At 38.4% G+C, this 18,256-nt stretch overlaps 1 protein-coding gene across 2 annotated transcripts in view; it reads left to right on the top strand.

Annotated features, from left to right (window-relative positions):
* The window catches only part of LOC133630160 (cyclic AMP-responsive element-binding protein 1-like), a 77,765-nt gene that overhangs the window by 44,872 nt on the left and 14,637 nt on the right, over positions 1-18,256 (top strand). For both annotated transcript variants that reach the window (XM_062021554.1, XM_062021551.1), the window contains exons 3-4: positions 7,938-8,084; positions 12,096-12,204. In XM_062021554.1, coding sequence (XP_061877538.1) covers positions 7,938-8,084; positions 12,096-12,204 — 256 coding nt within the window. The remainder of the gene's footprint in view (positions 1-7,937; positions 8,085-12,095; positions 12,205-18,256) is intronic.

The raw sequence follows: 18,256 nt of genomic DNA, 5'->3' as shown, positions 1-18,256 counted from the left end.
GAACCGAAATTTTTGTGTACCGTTACACCCCTAGTATATATACATATGTATATATACATACATACACATACATACATACATGCATATGTATATACATACACATATATACATATACATATATATACATAACACACGCACACACACCCACAGACCTCTGCTTAGCCAGATTTATCTGAGTGCTTTGTACATTTTTGGAAAAACTTTCTGCTTTTCTGCCTGACTTTTCAAAGTGGCCAACTTGTGCTTGCGAAGTTTTGTCCCTTTTGGAATTTCCTGGTCGATGTGAGCTGAAGTGACGCTGAAGATTTGAAGCTTTAAAAATGCGCTAATGACGCCTGACATATAAGGCAGAGTGGCTTGCCATTACATTCAACAAAAAAATATAAACTGTCCCACTCTGTTAAAAATGTCCTGCGTTCTTATTCGTATTTTCGTTTTGCTGTGTTTTTTTTCCCTGCCATTTTGAGAGCGAACATGTCACAAATAGTTTACTACCGTGATCTCACGCACATGCACGTTTGACATCACTCAAACCGGCTTCTTCTTCTTGTGTTAGACTGACCTTACGTCCTCTTTTGCGGGGGCTGTCCGGGCGGGGTTTCTTAAATGCCTCAAATGTCCGGCATTTTGAGTTAGGGCTGCGTGTATTTTCAATGTACGTCCAGGGTCAAGAACGGGTTGAAAACAAAACAAATTGTGGAGGCGAGCACACGCAGCAGCATTCGTGAGGGAGGGGCAGAGACAGAGAGAGAGCGAGGGAGTGGAGAGACAGACAGGACACGAGAGAGATGTGGAGAGACAGACAGGACACAAGAGAGAGATGTGGAGAGACAGACAGGACAAAAAAAGAGATGCCGAAACGTAAATGCAACTTCACGGATGATTTGCGGAAAAGGTATCCCTGTTTTGGTCCTGGCCGTGACACATGGGAAGCAGAATGCACTGTGTGCAAAGCAGGAAGGTATATATCTGTGGCAAATAAAGATCTACTAGCTCAGGGGTCGGCAACTCAAAATGTTGAAAGAGCCATATTGGACCAAAAATACAAAAACAAATCTGTCTGGAGCCGCAAAAAGTTAAAAGCCATATTACATACAGATAGTGTGTTATGAGATATACATTGAATTAAGATGACTTAAAGGAAACTAAATTACCTCAAATATACCTACAGATGAGGCATAATGATGCAATATGTACATATAGATAGCTTAAATAGCATGTTAGCATCGATTAGCTTGCAGTCATGCAGTGACCAAATATGTCTGATTAGCACTCCACACAAGTCAATAACATCAACAAAACTCACCTTTGTGCATTCATGCACAATGTTAAAAGTTTGGTGGACAAAATGAGACAGAAAAAAAGTGCCATAAAACACGTCCTAGAAAGTCGGAGAAAGTTATACATGTAAACAAACTACGGTGAGTTCAAGGACCGCCAAAATTAGTAGGACAAAACGGTGCTTGCCAAATACTCGAATCAGTGAAACATGTTTAATATAAACAGTGTGCTTTATAACAATTAGGGAGGTTTGTGTCATGTTTGTCCTCCTACAGAAACCATATTAAAACAAAAAATATATTTTTTTCCCCTCATCTTTTTCAATTTTTCATACATTTATGAAAAAAGCTCCAGAGAGCCACTAGGGCGGCGCTAAAGAGCCGCATCTAGAGCCGCGGGTTGCCGACCCCTGTACTAGCCCATATCGACACTACAAAACAGCTGTTCAGGGCGAGAGCTCGTCTGCTGTGTTTTGTTGAAATGTAATTAACTTGTTTTGAGGCATTATTTATGTTTACATTGTATACAAGAGGTTATTTGGAATATTTCTACCTTTGCACTTTTTCTAAAACGGTGAATGTTACAGAATATAAGTGACTTATTTTGTTATACTGTCAAGCATTGTTGGCGTTATCGCACTTTTTGTGCCTTTTTACGCATTGAAATCAGAAAGGACGCTCAATTTTTTTTAACCTACCGCCCAGTTTGCTTGTTTTTTTTATTGTATCGATTATCGCTTTCTTTTGTTTATATTTGCCGGGTCAAATTTCCGACCCCGTTTATTGCGTTTTTATTGGTCATGAATTTTGATTCGCCGAAAGTTTTATCAATGACAAATACTGCCTCAGTTTGCACTCAGACAAGTTTACCGCGAGGGGTTGTCAAAATAAAGACTTCATGGTAAACACTAAGGCACTAATAAGAGTTGTTACACCTTTCCTGCTTCCGGCTCCCAGACCGTAGTCGAGGAGCGCAGGGGAGACGTTCCTCCAGGGCCGATGTACTTCGGGGGTAACACCCTTCGTCTTTACAGCTCCGGACTCGAGGGTGAATGACGAGGCCGGCGGTTTGTTGCAACTTTGTGACTTTATTGGTGTCTTGCACGCAGCCATCCACCAAGCTACTAGCACCTGCATGCACTCACTGTTACCGCTTCCTCACCTCTCTCGCCCACCCTGACGTCACTCACCTCACATGTTGTCATATCTTAAAAGAGCCACACACACACATACGCTACTCATAACAGAGTTAAGAGCCGCATGAAACCAGCCAAAGACCCGCATAAGGCTCGCGAGCCGCGGGTTGGCCAGGCCTGTTATACAGGATATATACATAAATACACACAGACGTATAGTGATACATACATAGATAGATAGATATATACGTGCATACATAGGTACATGCACAAATTCAAACATAGGTACATATGCACTGGGGTTGTCCCGATACCAATATTTTGATCCCAGTACCAAAATATATTTCGATACTTTTATAAATAAAGGGGACCACAAAAAATTGTAATAAAAGTAATACACTTTTCCTGTTGTTTGGGTGCTGTACATTAGTTTTGGATGATACCACAAATTTGGATATCGATCCGATACCTATAGTTACAGGGTCATACATTGGTCATATTTCAAGTGCTCATGTGTCCAAGGACGTATTTCCTGAGTTTATAAACATAATATCCATCCATTTTCTACCGCTTGTCCCTTTTGGGGTCACGGGGGGTGCTGGAGCCTAGCTCAGCTGCATTCGGGCGGAAGGCGGGGTACACCCTGGACAAGTCGCCACCTCATCACAGGGCCAACACAGATAGACAGACAACATTCACACTCACATTCACACACTAGGGCCAATTTAGTGTTGCCAATTAACCTATCCCCAGGTGCATGTTTTTGGCGGTGGGAGGAAGCCGGAGTACCCGGAGGGAACCCACACAGTCACGGGGAGAACATGCAAACTCCACACAGAAAGATCCCAAGCCCGGGATTGAACTCAGGACTACTCAGGACCTTCGTACTGTGAGGCACATGCACTAACCCCTGTTCCACCGTGCTGCACAACATAATATACATTTAAAAAGAATAAAAAAGATTTTGTGATGATAAAAAATATCTATGTAATCATTTTAGTATCAACTAGATACAGTCTTGTATCGGTATCGTTACAGTGGATGTCAGGTGTAGATTCACCCATGGCATTTGTTGCCGCTTGCTTTTTGAGTATCCTCCTACGGTGTGTAGTGAAACATGTTTAGCTATTCCTCGTCTTGCAGGGATGATACTTGTAAGAAACTTAATTTATTTGTCGCCATGGAGATGATAATAGTGACTGAGAAGTAGCTAAAAGACTGCCCACTGTGGATGGACGTTAGCCGCTAGCTAGCGAGCCATGTTTTAAAGCACCTTTTGCTGAGCGGTGTTCCAGTGTTACAGCTTCACCCTTATCATTAGTTTTTAAGCTAACATGTGTCTATTCTCCCTTTTTATGTCTGCACACCGTGTCTGCTTGTAAGTACTCAGTGTGTGTGCGTTGCCGAACATGCTCCTCTGCGCGTAAAACAAGCAATGTCACGACGGCGCGCCGTTATGCCCGTAAAAAAAAGGGGAACCAGTATTTTTCAGAAGCAGCATAGCAGTGACGTGCTGTCAGGGGAGGCAAGGTGAGGCACTGCCTCACCTTGCCCACCAGGTGGCTTAACCATGAGATGCTCAAAATTGAAGTAATAAAATAAAATACATTTTAATATTTCTCTTTTGGTTTATGCTTTCTATGTGATTTTGGTGTGGTTCCTGAAAATTCAGGAATAATCGTGGAAATTCCATGTTTCCTGATGAAAATAACACGGCAGACGAGAAGTGAGGCAGACAATGGTGGTGCCTCCACGGCTACACAACAAAGTGTATTGAGCGTGTGCGTGCTTGTTGCCACGGGGAAAAGGCAGGCCATGAGGCAGCAAGTACCTCTGCCTCAAAGTAGGAGGCGATATATTGTGAACTTGCAGTACTCTGACTCGCCACAATGGGAGAAGTGGGGGCACTCAAGCTAGCAGACACATGTCTCTCCAGCGGAAGCCAGCCTTTTTTTTTTCTTTTTTTTAAAACTATTTACAACAAACATGGCATTTTTATTAGAATAAGCCAGCGTTTGTGGGTGTTTTTTGTCAGATGCAAAAATAGTTGTTTTATGGCTTGGAATGAAATGTAATTAAATGAATGTCTGCCAAGGGCAGCACGGTGTGACAGGGGTTAGTGCGTGTGCCTCACAATACAAAGGTCCTGGGTTCGATCCTTGGCTCGGTATCTTTCTGTGTGGAGTTTGCATGTTCTCCCCGTGACTGCGTGGGTTCCCTCCGGGTACTCCGGCTTCCTCCCACCTCCAAAGACATGCACCTGGGGATAGGTTGATTGGCAACACTAAATTGGCCCTAGTGTGTGAATGTGAATGTGAGTGTGAATGTTGTCTGTCTATTTGTGTTGGCCCTGCGATGAGGTGGCGACTTTCCAGGGTGTACCCCACCTACCGCCCGAATGCAGCTGAAATAGGCTCCAGCAACCCCGAAAAGGACAAGCGGTAGAAAATGGATGGATGGAATGTCTGCCAATATGGAGGATTATATACTGTATCCAAGATTAAATACTTCTCTAAACTGGACTTCAAGACAAAATGAATGTAATCATACAAAGTACGTTTTCATGGAGGATACAGATTGCTGCTTCAGATACAAATACAGAAAGATAAGATACACTCACAATACTTGATTTATTTTGTTAAAAGAAAATGGGACCAAAAAGTATCTAATAACAACTATACCAAATACTTTTGGACCCATTTATCATAATATCATTATGATAACGTTACTATGAAAGCGAATAACTCCCTTTGTTTACTTGTTATTCTAATGTGCAACCTAAATCAACAATGATTAGAGCTGCACATATGAATTTAAGTAAAAAAAAGAAGAAAAACTCCAAAAGTATGTATAGTTCACCGCACGTCACTGCAGTATAGTATCGTTTTTAATTCATTAGTACCGGTATACTAGTGATGGGTCCGGCAACACTGATGCATCGGCGCATGCGTCGAGCTCATAGAGCAAAACCCTGTGTCGGTGCGCGTACCGCTTTTAGAAAGTCACGTGACCGATCATGAGCTGTTTCGGTCACGTGACCGATACGCGAACTGTGTCGCACTGACGCCTCCTCTGTGCCCTGTGAGCGGGTCTTTTCTACAGCCGGAGAAATAATAACTAAGAAGAGAACTTGTCTAAAATTTAATACGTTGGAAAAACTGTTTTTTTTTTAAATAAAAATGTGTAAAAAAAAAATTACAAAAATTCCCAGTCCACATCCTCATTCACAACACGTTCTCTTAGATTTCCATGTTATGATACATGTTCACATTATTTATTGACTGTATCTAAAAAAGATAAAATATATATTTTTATTTAAATGAAGATAGGAAATAATCCTGAATGAAATACAATGACTTGGTTTATATTATTGTATATACTAGGTCAGGGGTGGGCAATTAATTTTTACCGGGGGCCGCATGAGCAACCCGAGCACTGCTGGAGGGCCACATCGACAATATTTCAATTAAATTTTGCTCAATATTATTTTTGATATATATAATAATAATAATAATAATAATAATACTTTCATTTAACCTAACTTAACTTTATACCAAAAGCACTGCTTTGGAAATCATTTGTACCCCTTTCAGAGATCACATTTAGTTCCCCTTAAACATCCTCATGTTGCACAATGAAATGTAAGTATAGGATGAAGTGTGCATTCCTGTAACTTTCTCTAGTAACAGCATTCCATGATTAATATAAATAAATTAACATTAATAATAAATGACAGTAAAATAAGCACACGTATGACTGAGGAGTCATAGTGTAACTTTGTGTGGTGTTTGAGTTGTCCGTCTTTTTGTGTGGCCATAAACGCACCAGTGGTTTAGTGGTATGCGTGTTGGTGACAGATGACAAGTTGGTTTTGGCCTGGTTTGTACGGCAGAAAATTACTAGTTTTTCGAGAGAGAAGTGTTTTACTCATGTTTTTGGTGTGGTTATGGCCGAATATAAACAGTTTTGCTCAATAAAGTGATCGATATAATTCCTGTCCCCGGAGCATCTCGATAGACGTTACAATAATTGAACGGTGTTCAATTGAACGGTGTTCAATTGAACGGTGTTGATGAACACCGTTAGGGCCGCTTGTTGTCCCTGTCACTCGAAGTTGCATTGCAAAATTACACAGAATAAATGTGTTTATTTTGTTTAGAATTCAGATGAGATTTTGCATATATTTGCTGTGCGCAGAGGACGCTTGAGCAGTGCGCAGGCGCGCACCTTAGAGGGAACGTTGCTTGGCAGTCCATGTCTTGTTGAAAACACGGCATTCGTCATCAACTTTTCTCTTTTTAGCGTCTCGGGTGTAAACCGTGCATCACTTGTCGCTGCATGTGCACCTTCACTCACAGGTTACACACGGGCATGCGCCCATAAATGACACTTTTCAAAATAAAAGCAGCACAGTTGTATTGCGCACACAACATAGATGTTTTTTCAACTTTATTTTGTCATTTGTGATTGCAGCTGTTCACTTTCACTCACAATCACGCACGCGCATACGTCCACACGGAAGTAATACAGATAACGTTTTTCAAAACAAATGTAGCACCGTTGTATGGCACACTCGACATAGATACTTTTTAAAATTAATTTTGTAATTTATGATTGGCCTCACGCGGGCCGGACAGGGACGCACAAAAGGGCCGGATGTGGCCCACTGGCCGCAGAATGCCCAGGTCTGTACTAGGTCATAAAATCAGTGTCAGTTGAGTCGGTCCATAGGTTGCCTGTAGGGATTTTTAATGTCCAGCAGATGTCAGTATTTAGTGACACAGTATCAACACAGTATCAATACAGTTTTGTAATGTGTCGAAACGCTTCACAACGCCTCATCAACCCATCACTACAGTATACCGTACAACCCTAATACTCACATACACACACACACATTTACTGTACAAACATACACACATACTGTACATACACAAGCACATATACATACATACATACACTCATGCATATAATCACGTTTCATTAAACATATAGCGGTGGTGCATCAACAAAGTTTTGAGCTAAGGTTGTGAGTAGGGCTGGGCTATACATCAAATACACTCGATGTATCATGGGTTTGTCTCTGTGCGATGTAGAAAATGACTATTTCGTGAGTATTTGAGTATACGTTCTCAGGCAGTTGCTTTTAGCTGCGGGCATTACACTACAGGCTTTTCTCACTCCTTCTTGTCTCTCCTTCTCACAGAGATAAAACAAGCGCACCTTGGTACATACGTCACATACTGTCGCGCGTGCAACTTGTGAGTACTTATGTACATGTGATTTTTTTCAAATATCTTTAATAAAGTGGTCAAATAAAATAAAAAAACATTTTCAAATGGTCAGTATCTGGGCATTGTCTTGTCGAATTTTGAGGACAAAAATGAACGTACTTCATTTTGGAATAAGGTTGTGACTTAACAAAGTTTGGAAAAAGTCACAAGCTGTGAATGCTTTCCAGATGCGCTGTATAGATATTCACCTGTGGAACAAAATGATGACCTTTTGTCTCGCTTATTAGGAGGTGCATACTGCTATCAGAATGATGGAGCACAGACTGTGGCAACGATGGCTATGACGAGTACACAACCAACACAGACACTGCCCATTCCCTACTGCACAGAGAGGCAGGATAACCTGCAGATGCAGTTTACTCAACCACTGGCAGGTACCAAGCACCCTCAAACCTTCAAAACAGTCGCCCTATCAAACAAACACATAGAGAAATTACCTTTCTCCATCTCAATCAAACAATTCAACCGTTACTCTAACAGTAGTTGACTTATTAAGCATTGTCTAATAATAGTAACAATATATGTAGGGCACATGGCCAATTTGAAAATACCTTTTCCACCAATACTCTAGTTTTCCAATGGACGCAGTGATGACATCATGCTCACAGGAAGCGAGCCTGCCATATTACACCTGCTGGACACTTGGAGAAACACATGAGGCAAATAGCGAGAATAATAACGGCAACTTAATTTTGGAAGCAATAATTTAATTATTTCACATGTATCGTTACCAGAAAAAGTCATCATGTTATGAGATATAGGTTGTAAGATTTTAAAAAAAAAGTCATCATACAATTGAAAAGTGATAGTAGTGAGGGGAAAAAGTCGTCCTTCTTTAACAAACGGGTCTGAACGTTATGAGACAAAAGTATACATTTGTCGATAGTCATATTACGAGAAAGTTTGAGTTTTTCAATAAAAAAGTATTTATGAAAGCGTTGTAGCAAAATAAAAATGGTCATTGGAAAAATAGTCGTCAGGCATGAGAAAAAAGTTGGAATTTTACAATAAAAAAGTAATGCCGTGAGAAAGTCGTAACTAAAAAAAAGCGGTAAAGTAACGAATATTGTTGCAATTATTTACATTTACATTTATTTAGTTACAAACCCCGTTTTCATATGAGTTGGGAAATTGTGTTAGATGTAAATATAAACGGAATACAATGATTTGCAAATCATTTTCAACCCATATTCAATTGAATATGCTACAAAGACAACATATTTGATGTTCAAACTGATAAACATTTTTTTTTTGTGCAAATAATCATTAACTTTATAATTTGATGCCAGCAGCACGTGACAAAGAAGTTGGGAAAGGTGGCAATAAATACTGATAAAGTTGAGGAATGCTCATCAAACACTTATTTGGAACATCCCACAGGTGAACAGGCAAATTGGGAACAGGTGGGTGCCATGATTGGGTATAAAAGTAGATTCCATGAAATGCTCAGTCATTCACAAACAAGGATGGGGAGAGGGTCACCACTTTGTCAACAAATGCGTGAGCAAATTGTTGAACAGTTCAAGAAAAACCTTTCTCAACCAGCTATTGCAAGGAATTTAGGGATTTCACCATCTACGGTCTGTAATATCATCAAAGGGTTCAGAGAATCTGGAGAAATCACTGCACGTGAGCAGCTAAGCCTGTGACCTTCGATCCCTCAGGCTGTACTGCATCAACAAGCGACATCAGTTTGTAAAGGATATCACCACATGGGCTCAGGAACACTTCAAAAACCCACTGTCAGTAACTACAGTTGGTCGCTACATCTTGTAAGTGCAAGTTAAAACTCTCCTATGCAAGGCGAAAACCGTTTATCAACAACACCCAGAAACGCCGTCGGCTTCGCTGGGCCTGAGCTCATCTAAGATGGACTGACACAAAGTGGAAAAGTGTTCTGTGGTCTGAGGAGTCCACATTTCAAATAGTTTTTGGAAACTGTGGACGTTGTGTCCTCGGGACCAAAGAGGAAAAGAACCATCCGGATTGTTATAGGCGCAAAGTTGAAAAGCCAACATCTGTGATGGTATGGGGGTGTATTAGTTCCCAAGACATGGGTAACTTACACATCTGTGAAGGCGCCATTAATGCTGAAAGGTACATACAGGTTTTTTAGCAACATATGTTGCATCAAAGCAACGTTACCATGGACGCCCCTGCTTATTTCAGCAAGACAATGCCAAGCCACGTGTTACATCAACGTGGCTTCATAGTAAAAGAGTGTGGGTACTAGACTGATCTGCCTGTAGTCCAGACCTGTCTCCCATTGAAAATGTGTGGCGCATTATGAAGCCTAAAATACCACAACGGAGACCCCCGGACTGTTGAACAACTTAAGCTGTACATCAAGCAAGAATGGGAAAGAATTCCACCTGGGAAGCTTAAAAAATGTGTCTCCTCAGTTCCCAAACGTTTACTGAGTGTTGTTAAAAGGAAAGGCCATGTAACACAGTGGTGAACATGCCCTTTCCCAACTACTTTGGCACGTGTTGCAGCCATGAAATTCTAAGTTAATTATTATTTGCAAAAAAAAAATAAAGTTTATGAGTTTGAACATCAAATATCTTGTTTTTGTAGTGCATTCAATTGAATATGGGTTGAAACGGATTTGCAAATCATTGTATTCCGTTTATATTTACATCTAACACAATTTCCCAACTCATATGGAAACGGGGTTTGTACATTAAACTGCTGTAGCCTGATGATGATGATAGACGGAAAAAAAAAACACCTGACTGTTTTATTTATTCTTATTTTATTGTTTGTCACACTAGAGTGAAGTTTGACTTGATCCTCCAGAATCCTTACATTTTAGTTTTTATTGTTTTTTTTAGTATTAAAAAATACATATTTTTCTTTTGGATGGGATAGACATTATTCCACCACGGTATCTTCAATCATCAATCAATGTTTATTTATATAGCCCTTATGCTAGGTTCACACCAACGGCGCTTTGACGGCGCTTTAAAGCGGCATGCAAAGCGGCGTTAAAGCGTAACAAAGCCTGATTAAAGCGTGAGGGTCCTAATGGATCGTGGGAAAGCTTGTAGTGAAGCGGGACATGCGGCAAGTTCGCCAAAAATTTTTAAACGGTTTAAAAAAATTCTGCGCTCTGTCAAGAATGGAATAAAGCACCGAGAGCGTATCAAAGCCTGACAAAGCTCCTCAGCAAAGCTTGACTCAAAGCGTAGGAAAGCTTAACAGATCTTGGTTCAAAGCGCAATAGGAAGTGACTGTGATATTGACCAGTGACATTGAAACTTTATGTAAAACCAACACAGGATTACAAATCCATTCTCTTTTGCATCATTGCCTTTTTTATACGATGATCATTGTTTCTGTACTTCTGTTAGAGTTTGCTGTTTGATGTTGCAGTTTGACATTACTGTCTATAATTTTTCTGTATGAAAATGTTAATAATAAAGAGAATATGTTACGTTTAAAAGAAATGCCTTTTATTATTGTCAACTAGCATAAGAAATGAAAGATATTTATTAAGATGACAAAGAAATAAAAGAAATGAAGATATAAAACATAATATAACGGGAAAAAAAGAGAAATTGAAAAAATAAATGAATATAAAAAATGTGTGGAAAACAGTATACTGAGTTTTTCACATTTTTTTCTTATTTTTGTTGTAACAATGCACAACAGAGCTTGATAATCGTGTCAGAGCCTGATTTAAAGCGTCAGGATCGCATCAAAGCGTAATAAAGTTCAATAAAGCGTAATAAAACGTATCAAAGCGTGATTTAAAGCGTATCAAAGCGGCATCAAATCATGAGGAACGGTAACAAAGCGGCAACTAATTTGTATCAGAGCGTATCAAAGCATAACATTACTTCGGAGATTGGGATATTCGTGGAAAAATTGACAAAAATGACGGCGCTTTGCTCGCCGCTTTAAAGCGCGGCAAGCGCCGTTGGTGTGAACCAGGCATTAATCACAAGTGTCTCAAAGGGCTGCACAAGCCACGACGACATCTGCGGTACAGAGCCCACATAAGGGCAAGGAAAACTCACCCCAGTGGGACGTCGATGTGAATGACTATGCGAAACCTTGGAGAGGACCGCATATGTGGGTAAACCCCCCCCCTCTAGGGGTGACCGAAAGCAATTGATGTTGAGAGGGTCTGACATATTATTGTGAAAGTCCAGTCCATAGTGGATCTAACATATTAGCGAAAGTCCAGTCCATAGTGGATCTAACATATTAGTGAAAGTCCAGTCCATAGTGGATCCGACATAATAGTGAGAGTCCAGTCTTTAATGCAGTTAGGTTAATATGACACATCCTACCTGAAAATAATATTTGTTGGTATCATAAATGTAATCCAAACAACTAACTAACTAACTAACTGGTTTATATCTCCGCTGGTTCCTCAGGTGACATGACATCCAACCAGCTTCAATATGCCAACTCCATCCTTCCTCAAGGTGTGGGGCAAGGCAGTGTTCCTCGAAACCAGTCAGAACGCAGCTTGATGAAGAACAGGTATAGAATATGATGCAGAAAGATGAATCATAGACAACTTTAATGGAGACGTGCCTTTTGGAATAAAGCCAAAAATCTTTATTTGCAATTCAGGGATCAATATGAAATAAATGCTTCATGTGTTAATACATGATCATTTGTTTTGATAACAAAATATTAAATAAAACAATATCTTATGTTTAACAGAAAGCTGATACTGATAACTGTGTTGTCCAGTGGTTATATATTGTTTCTTACACTTCTGAGTATCCTTTGGAAGTGTGCATTAATTTTTCAGTTTGTCCTATGCGAGTATTTTGTTGAGTCCTACAAAGTGTTTATACTTTGAGTATTGTGCTCATTATACACACTGTTTTGATTGAAACGTGCATCTTAGTTATCATTTTCCTTAACAAATTAGCCCATTTTGAAAAGTGGACCCTGATTTTTGAGTTCTTCCTATCAGGCATGCTGGCTTTGTTGACATGGAAAAATAATAGTAATAATAATAACTCACTATATTTATACTGTATAGCGCTTTATAAAGCGCTATATGGTTTATTGTAGTGTGCATATGTATGTATATATCTATAATGTATGTACAGTATAAACAAGTTCATTAAGTTTGTACATTGAGTGAATAGGTAGTTCTAGCTCAGAGTAATTTATGATTTAAAAAAAAAAGAGGTTGGATTAAATAAGTGTAAACTTCTTCTCACTCCTTTTCAAATATGTAAAAAAAGAAAAAAAGAAATTCCAATGCTCATTTGTTTTTGTTTTTTATTCTCCATTGTTTTCATTTTGTTATAATGGCTGTTAAGGCTATAGCACTGTATAGGATCAGGCTTGCTCTTGTTTTTATGCATATTTGAAATAAGAATATATCAATCAATCAATAAAAAGATACTCAAAGACACTTACACCAATTTAAATCTAGGTTAAAAACATAATTTTACTCCCTGTCGTTCAAATCCGGTTAGGCAGGATATCTTGGTCGTTTTATTTCTTGTTTTATAGTTTTTTTAATTTTTTTATTCCATTTTAGTATTTTTAGGTGATATATTTTGCATTGCTTTTAAGGTATATTTTACTATTGTATTTAATACATTCTTCTGTGTTACAATGTAAATATGACACTGCGTGCACATTTTTTTCTAATTGTTTATTGTGTACAGCACATTTATGTGCTACATAAATGAATACATTTAACTGAACATAATCCAAAGAAATTATGATCATCAAAGCACATACAGTGTACTAAAACAATCAGTGAAAAGTCTAAATAAAATGTGGACTCAATTAAAGAACATTGTATTATGAGATGGTTTGTCTATGGTTTGTCTAGTATTAAAAGCAAGTTTTGAAAAGGTGTTTTTTTTTTTTTCAAACATTGTGGGGTTTTGTCATGAGCGGGTGGAAATGGGGGGAAGTTTCAAAAGGTGGGGGCAGTGGTGGATAAGGCACTGCCCTCCCAGGTTCGGTGTTGGGTTCTGTGATGAGAGGACAGCGGGTGCTTATTTGTACGTTTCTAACAGGATTGTGGGGGGTGAGGAGTAGTGCTCTGCAAAATACTTTTGAAAAGTAATTAATACTAGTCCCATGGTACTTTCCCAAAAAAGTAATTGAATTATGAACGGAATTATGCTTTAATAAATGTAATTACCAGGGTAAGTAATTAATGCATTACTGGAAAAACAAAACCTTCAAATATCTGGCATATGCAGTTGAGACGTTTCATGAGAGCTGTGTGTGTGTGTTTGTGTGTGTGTCTTTAAAGTAGCAGTAGATTGGAAAAACAAGTTGCCTCTATAGTGAAGCCATTATCATATATGATAAATGTAATGTATATAAATAAATGTGTATTATATTATTTATATATATATATATATTATATATGTGTATTGTGTATATAAATGTGTGTAAAATGTATAAATGTATATACATTAAATGTAGAGTATATGTAGAATTTATTTATATTATTTATATATTATATATATATAATATATTATATTTATGTTATATTATTTATTATTATTACTGTCTATTGTGAGCGAACTGTGGTGCTGAATTTCCCCCAGGGATCAATAAAGTACTTTATATTCTATTCTATTCTATATATATCTGATTTATGACACCCAAATACTTCAAAAGTTTGTGAATAAATAGATCAATCTCACAGATTCCCAATCCATTTTGAAAAAAAATGAACAAGACAGTCACGTGATCCGTGACGTAGAGTTAGGAACCAGAGATCCATATCCCATCAACAACAATGCCAATAAAGCAATAGTGTTGTCCCAATACTAATATCTTGGTACCAAATACTAAAATATATTTCGATACTTTTCTAAATAAAGAGGACCACAAAATTTGCATTATTGGCTTTAATTTTAACAAAAAAAAGTTCAGATACATTAAACCAGGGGTGTCCAAAGTGCGGCCCGCAGCTAATTGTTTACCGGCCCGTCACACATTCTGGAAATACTATTGTAAAAATAAAAAATAACTTTAAAAAAAGTGGAATGAGGTGAAATCTAACGAGAAAAAGTTGCAATGTTGACACAAAAGGTGCCATGCGGGCTGTTTTTTTTTCTTGTCTTTCTTTATTTTTATTTGTTTGCCATTGCTCAAAAAATAATAATAATGACAAAAAATCCATGTTATAATGAATTATTTTCAGGGCTCCAATAACTTAAAATATTTCACTTTAAAATGTTTTATGTGGTAAATATTGCATATATTGTGTAGTAGCCATACAACAACATCAAAGTTTTCTTTGACAAAAGAGCATAAAACAAACAAAATAATAGTTCCAGCATAAAATCGACAGATATATCTGAAGTTGACCTCGTAACTTAAGTGTTGAAAGTAAAAGAAAAACCTAATAAAAATGTATCACTTTATGAGTGGGGCACCTTTTGGATCCCAAATATATTTAGTGATTTTTTATTTATCTTTTCACTGTGATTACACAAAAATATGAAAGAATTCAAATCAATGGTGTCCTGCATTATTGATATTTTAGGGCTCTAATTACTAAATACTGCATATTTCAGTTTTACTATAAAAAAAACTAAGTTGTTTTTGACAGAAAAGCCATAAAACATTTTTTTTAAATTTGTATTACTTAATATCAACTTGAAGTTGATATAGAGATTTACTGTAAGCGTTAAATAATTAAAAAAAAATAATAATGTGACTTATTTTTAACATTTTAATGACTGAGACCCTTTATGGTCCCCGGGACCCTAAAGGTAAAATAAATAAAAAATCCATATATTTTGTTATGGTTTGAAAATGAAAAATATCAAAATGGCCCCCACATGCTTTAATTTTTCTGTGTGCGGCCCTCAGTGGAAAAAGTTTGGACACCCCTGATCTATGCTATGCGCATGCGCAGAGGCAATATTTTATTTTAATTTAAATGTTTTATTTTTGTATTTTTATTTTTTTTAAATAAACCTTTATTTATAAACTGCAACATGTACAAACAGCTGAGAAACAATAATCAAAATAAGTATGGTGCCAGTATGCTGGTTTTTTTCAATAAAATATTGGAAAGGATAGAAATGTAGTTTGTCTCTTTTATCCGATTATTAATCGATTAATCGAAGTAATAATCGACAGATTAATCTATTAGCAAAAAAGTTTGGACACCCTTGCATTAAACATTACATTAAACATATTGTACAGGCGAGGTGATGAAGTACGTCTCTTTACTGTAGACTTCCAGAACAGACTCAACACACGTGACGTCAGGTGCGCAACACCACGTAAATCGTTGGCCAACCAAAAAGTAACTCCAGTACGCTATAGCCAATATTCACCAGGAGATGGCAACAGACAAACATAGATCACTCTATTACATTCCTCCCCTTTTAGAAATGTAGAAATTACTCAAAAGAAATACACAACCCAACCAAAAAATGCAACAGTTCAATTTAAAAAACTGTACTGAAACCACATTCTTTTTTTTCTTTTTTTTAGTACTGAACTCTTAACCCTCATTTGTCAACAATAACATACGTATTATACAAAACAGTATTTGTACACCTTTAACACAGATTTTTATACTGTCTTCAGAGATTCAGTTTTTTTGGTGGTACTCGAAACCTTTCTGGGTACCTGCGGATCACTGGTGGGGTTTTTGTTGTGGGTGATCTGGGTTCTGATGATGGCAACACAGCAGCCCTTGAATCTGGTTCAGTGATGAGACTAGTTTGTGTCTGACTCACTGATGGTCCTGGTGATGGAACTGAAACAGCACTGTCCAGTTGTACTGATGGTACATTTTCTGCAACTGGTGGAGACAAGATAACTGGCAGTCTCTCCATGTTCTCTCGCCATGGTAACATGTGATCCACATGCACTGTGCGCTGTCTCTGTCCCTCTTGGATCAGGTAAGTGACAGTTCCCAGTCTTTTCAGTATTTTTGCCTGAATCCATTTTTCCACTCCGCCCCTGAAATTTCTTATGCGAACCACCTCCCCCCCCAGGAAAAAGCGAACAGGGGGAGCCCATTTGTCATGATGATGCTTCTGCGCTGCTTGTTTTCCTTCTATCTGTCTGGCAAGCTCCGGCTTGAGCAAACTGAAACGAGTTCTCAACTGGCGTTTCAGGAATAACTCAGCTGGAGTACGTCCCGTCACTGTGTGGGGTGTGCTGCGGTACATGAGAAGGAAATTTGCAAGTCTGTGATTGAGTGGCAAGGAAGACATGCTGTCTGCTTCCAGCACATTCTTCCTCAGAGCCCGTTTCAGGATTTGTACTGATCTCTCTGCTGCTCCATTTGATGCTGGGTGGTAAGCCGGTACAGCAGTGTGTTTTACTCAATTACTCTCCAGGAACTGAGTAAACTCTTTTGCCACCAGTTGTGGGCCATTGTCTGAAACTAGCTCTTCTGGCAGTCCATACGATGCAAACAGACCGCGCAGCACTTTAATGGTGTTGTGAGAAGTGGTGGAGGACATTGGAAAAACCTCTAACCACTTTGAATGGCTAACTATGACAACCAAAAAATACTGTTTATCTTTTTCTGCAAAATCGATGGGAATTCTTTGCCACACTCTTTCTGGCCACCGCCAAGGATGTAATAGTGCCACAGCTGGCATTTTCTGTACTGCTTGGCAGACTGAGCACTTATTCACCAGTTCTTGAATTTCACCATCACAGCCTGGCCACCAAAGTAACTGCTTTGCTTTGTTGTTCATTATTCCCTCATAGTAGTAGGAGGAGGAAGAGGAGAGGTAGTGTGTATGTCCTTAAATGTGTGTTTGCTGTGTGATGTTGCCTCTTCCTTTAGTAAGAGGAGGAACAGCTTAGGTAGTGTGTATCTACAAACCCCGTTTCCATATGATTTGGGAAATTGTGTTAGATGTAAATATAAAGGGAATACAATGATTTGCAAATCCTTTTCAACCCATATTCAATTGAATGCACTACAAAGACAAGATATTTGATGTTCAAACTCATAAACTTTTTTTTTTTTTTGCAAATAATAATTAACTTAGAATTTCATGGCTGCAACACGTGCCAAAGTAGTTGGGAAAGGGCATGTTCACCACTGTATTACATCACCTTTTCTTTTAACCACTGTGTTACATCACCTTTTCTTTTAACAACACTCAATAAACAATTGGGAACTGAGGAAACTAATTGTTGAAGCTTTAAAAGTGGAATTCTTTCCCATTCTTGTTTTATGTAGAGCTTCAGTCGTTCAACAATCCGGGGTATCCGCTGTCGTATTTTACGCTTCATAATGCGCCACACATTTTCTATGGGAGACAGGTCTGGACTGCAGGCGGGCCAGGAAAGTACCCGCACTCTTTTACTGTATTTAGTGACAGTGGTTTTCTGAAGTGTTCCTGAGCCCATGTGGTGATATCCTTTAGAGATTGATGTCGGTTTTTGATACAGTGCCGTCTGAGGGATCGAAGGTCACGGTCATTCAATGTTGGTTTCCAGCCATGCCGCTTATGTGGAGTGATTTCTCCAGTTTCTCTGAACCTTTTGATGATATTATGAACCGTAGATGTTGAAATCCCTAAATTTCTTGCAATTGCACTTTGAGAAA

Source organism: Entelurus aequoreus, linkage group LG15 (assembly GCF_033978785.1).
Source record: "Entelurus aequoreus isolate RoL-2023_Sb linkage group LG15, RoL_Eaeq_v1.1, whole genome shotgun sequence".
In the NCBI taxonomy this organism is placed as follows: Eukaryota; Metazoa; Chordata; class Actinopteri; order Syngnathiformes; family Syngnathidae; genus Entelurus; species Entelurus aequoreus.
Note: the sequence above shows the minus strand (reverse complement) of the source record. Positions and strands in the feature narration are given on the sequence as shown.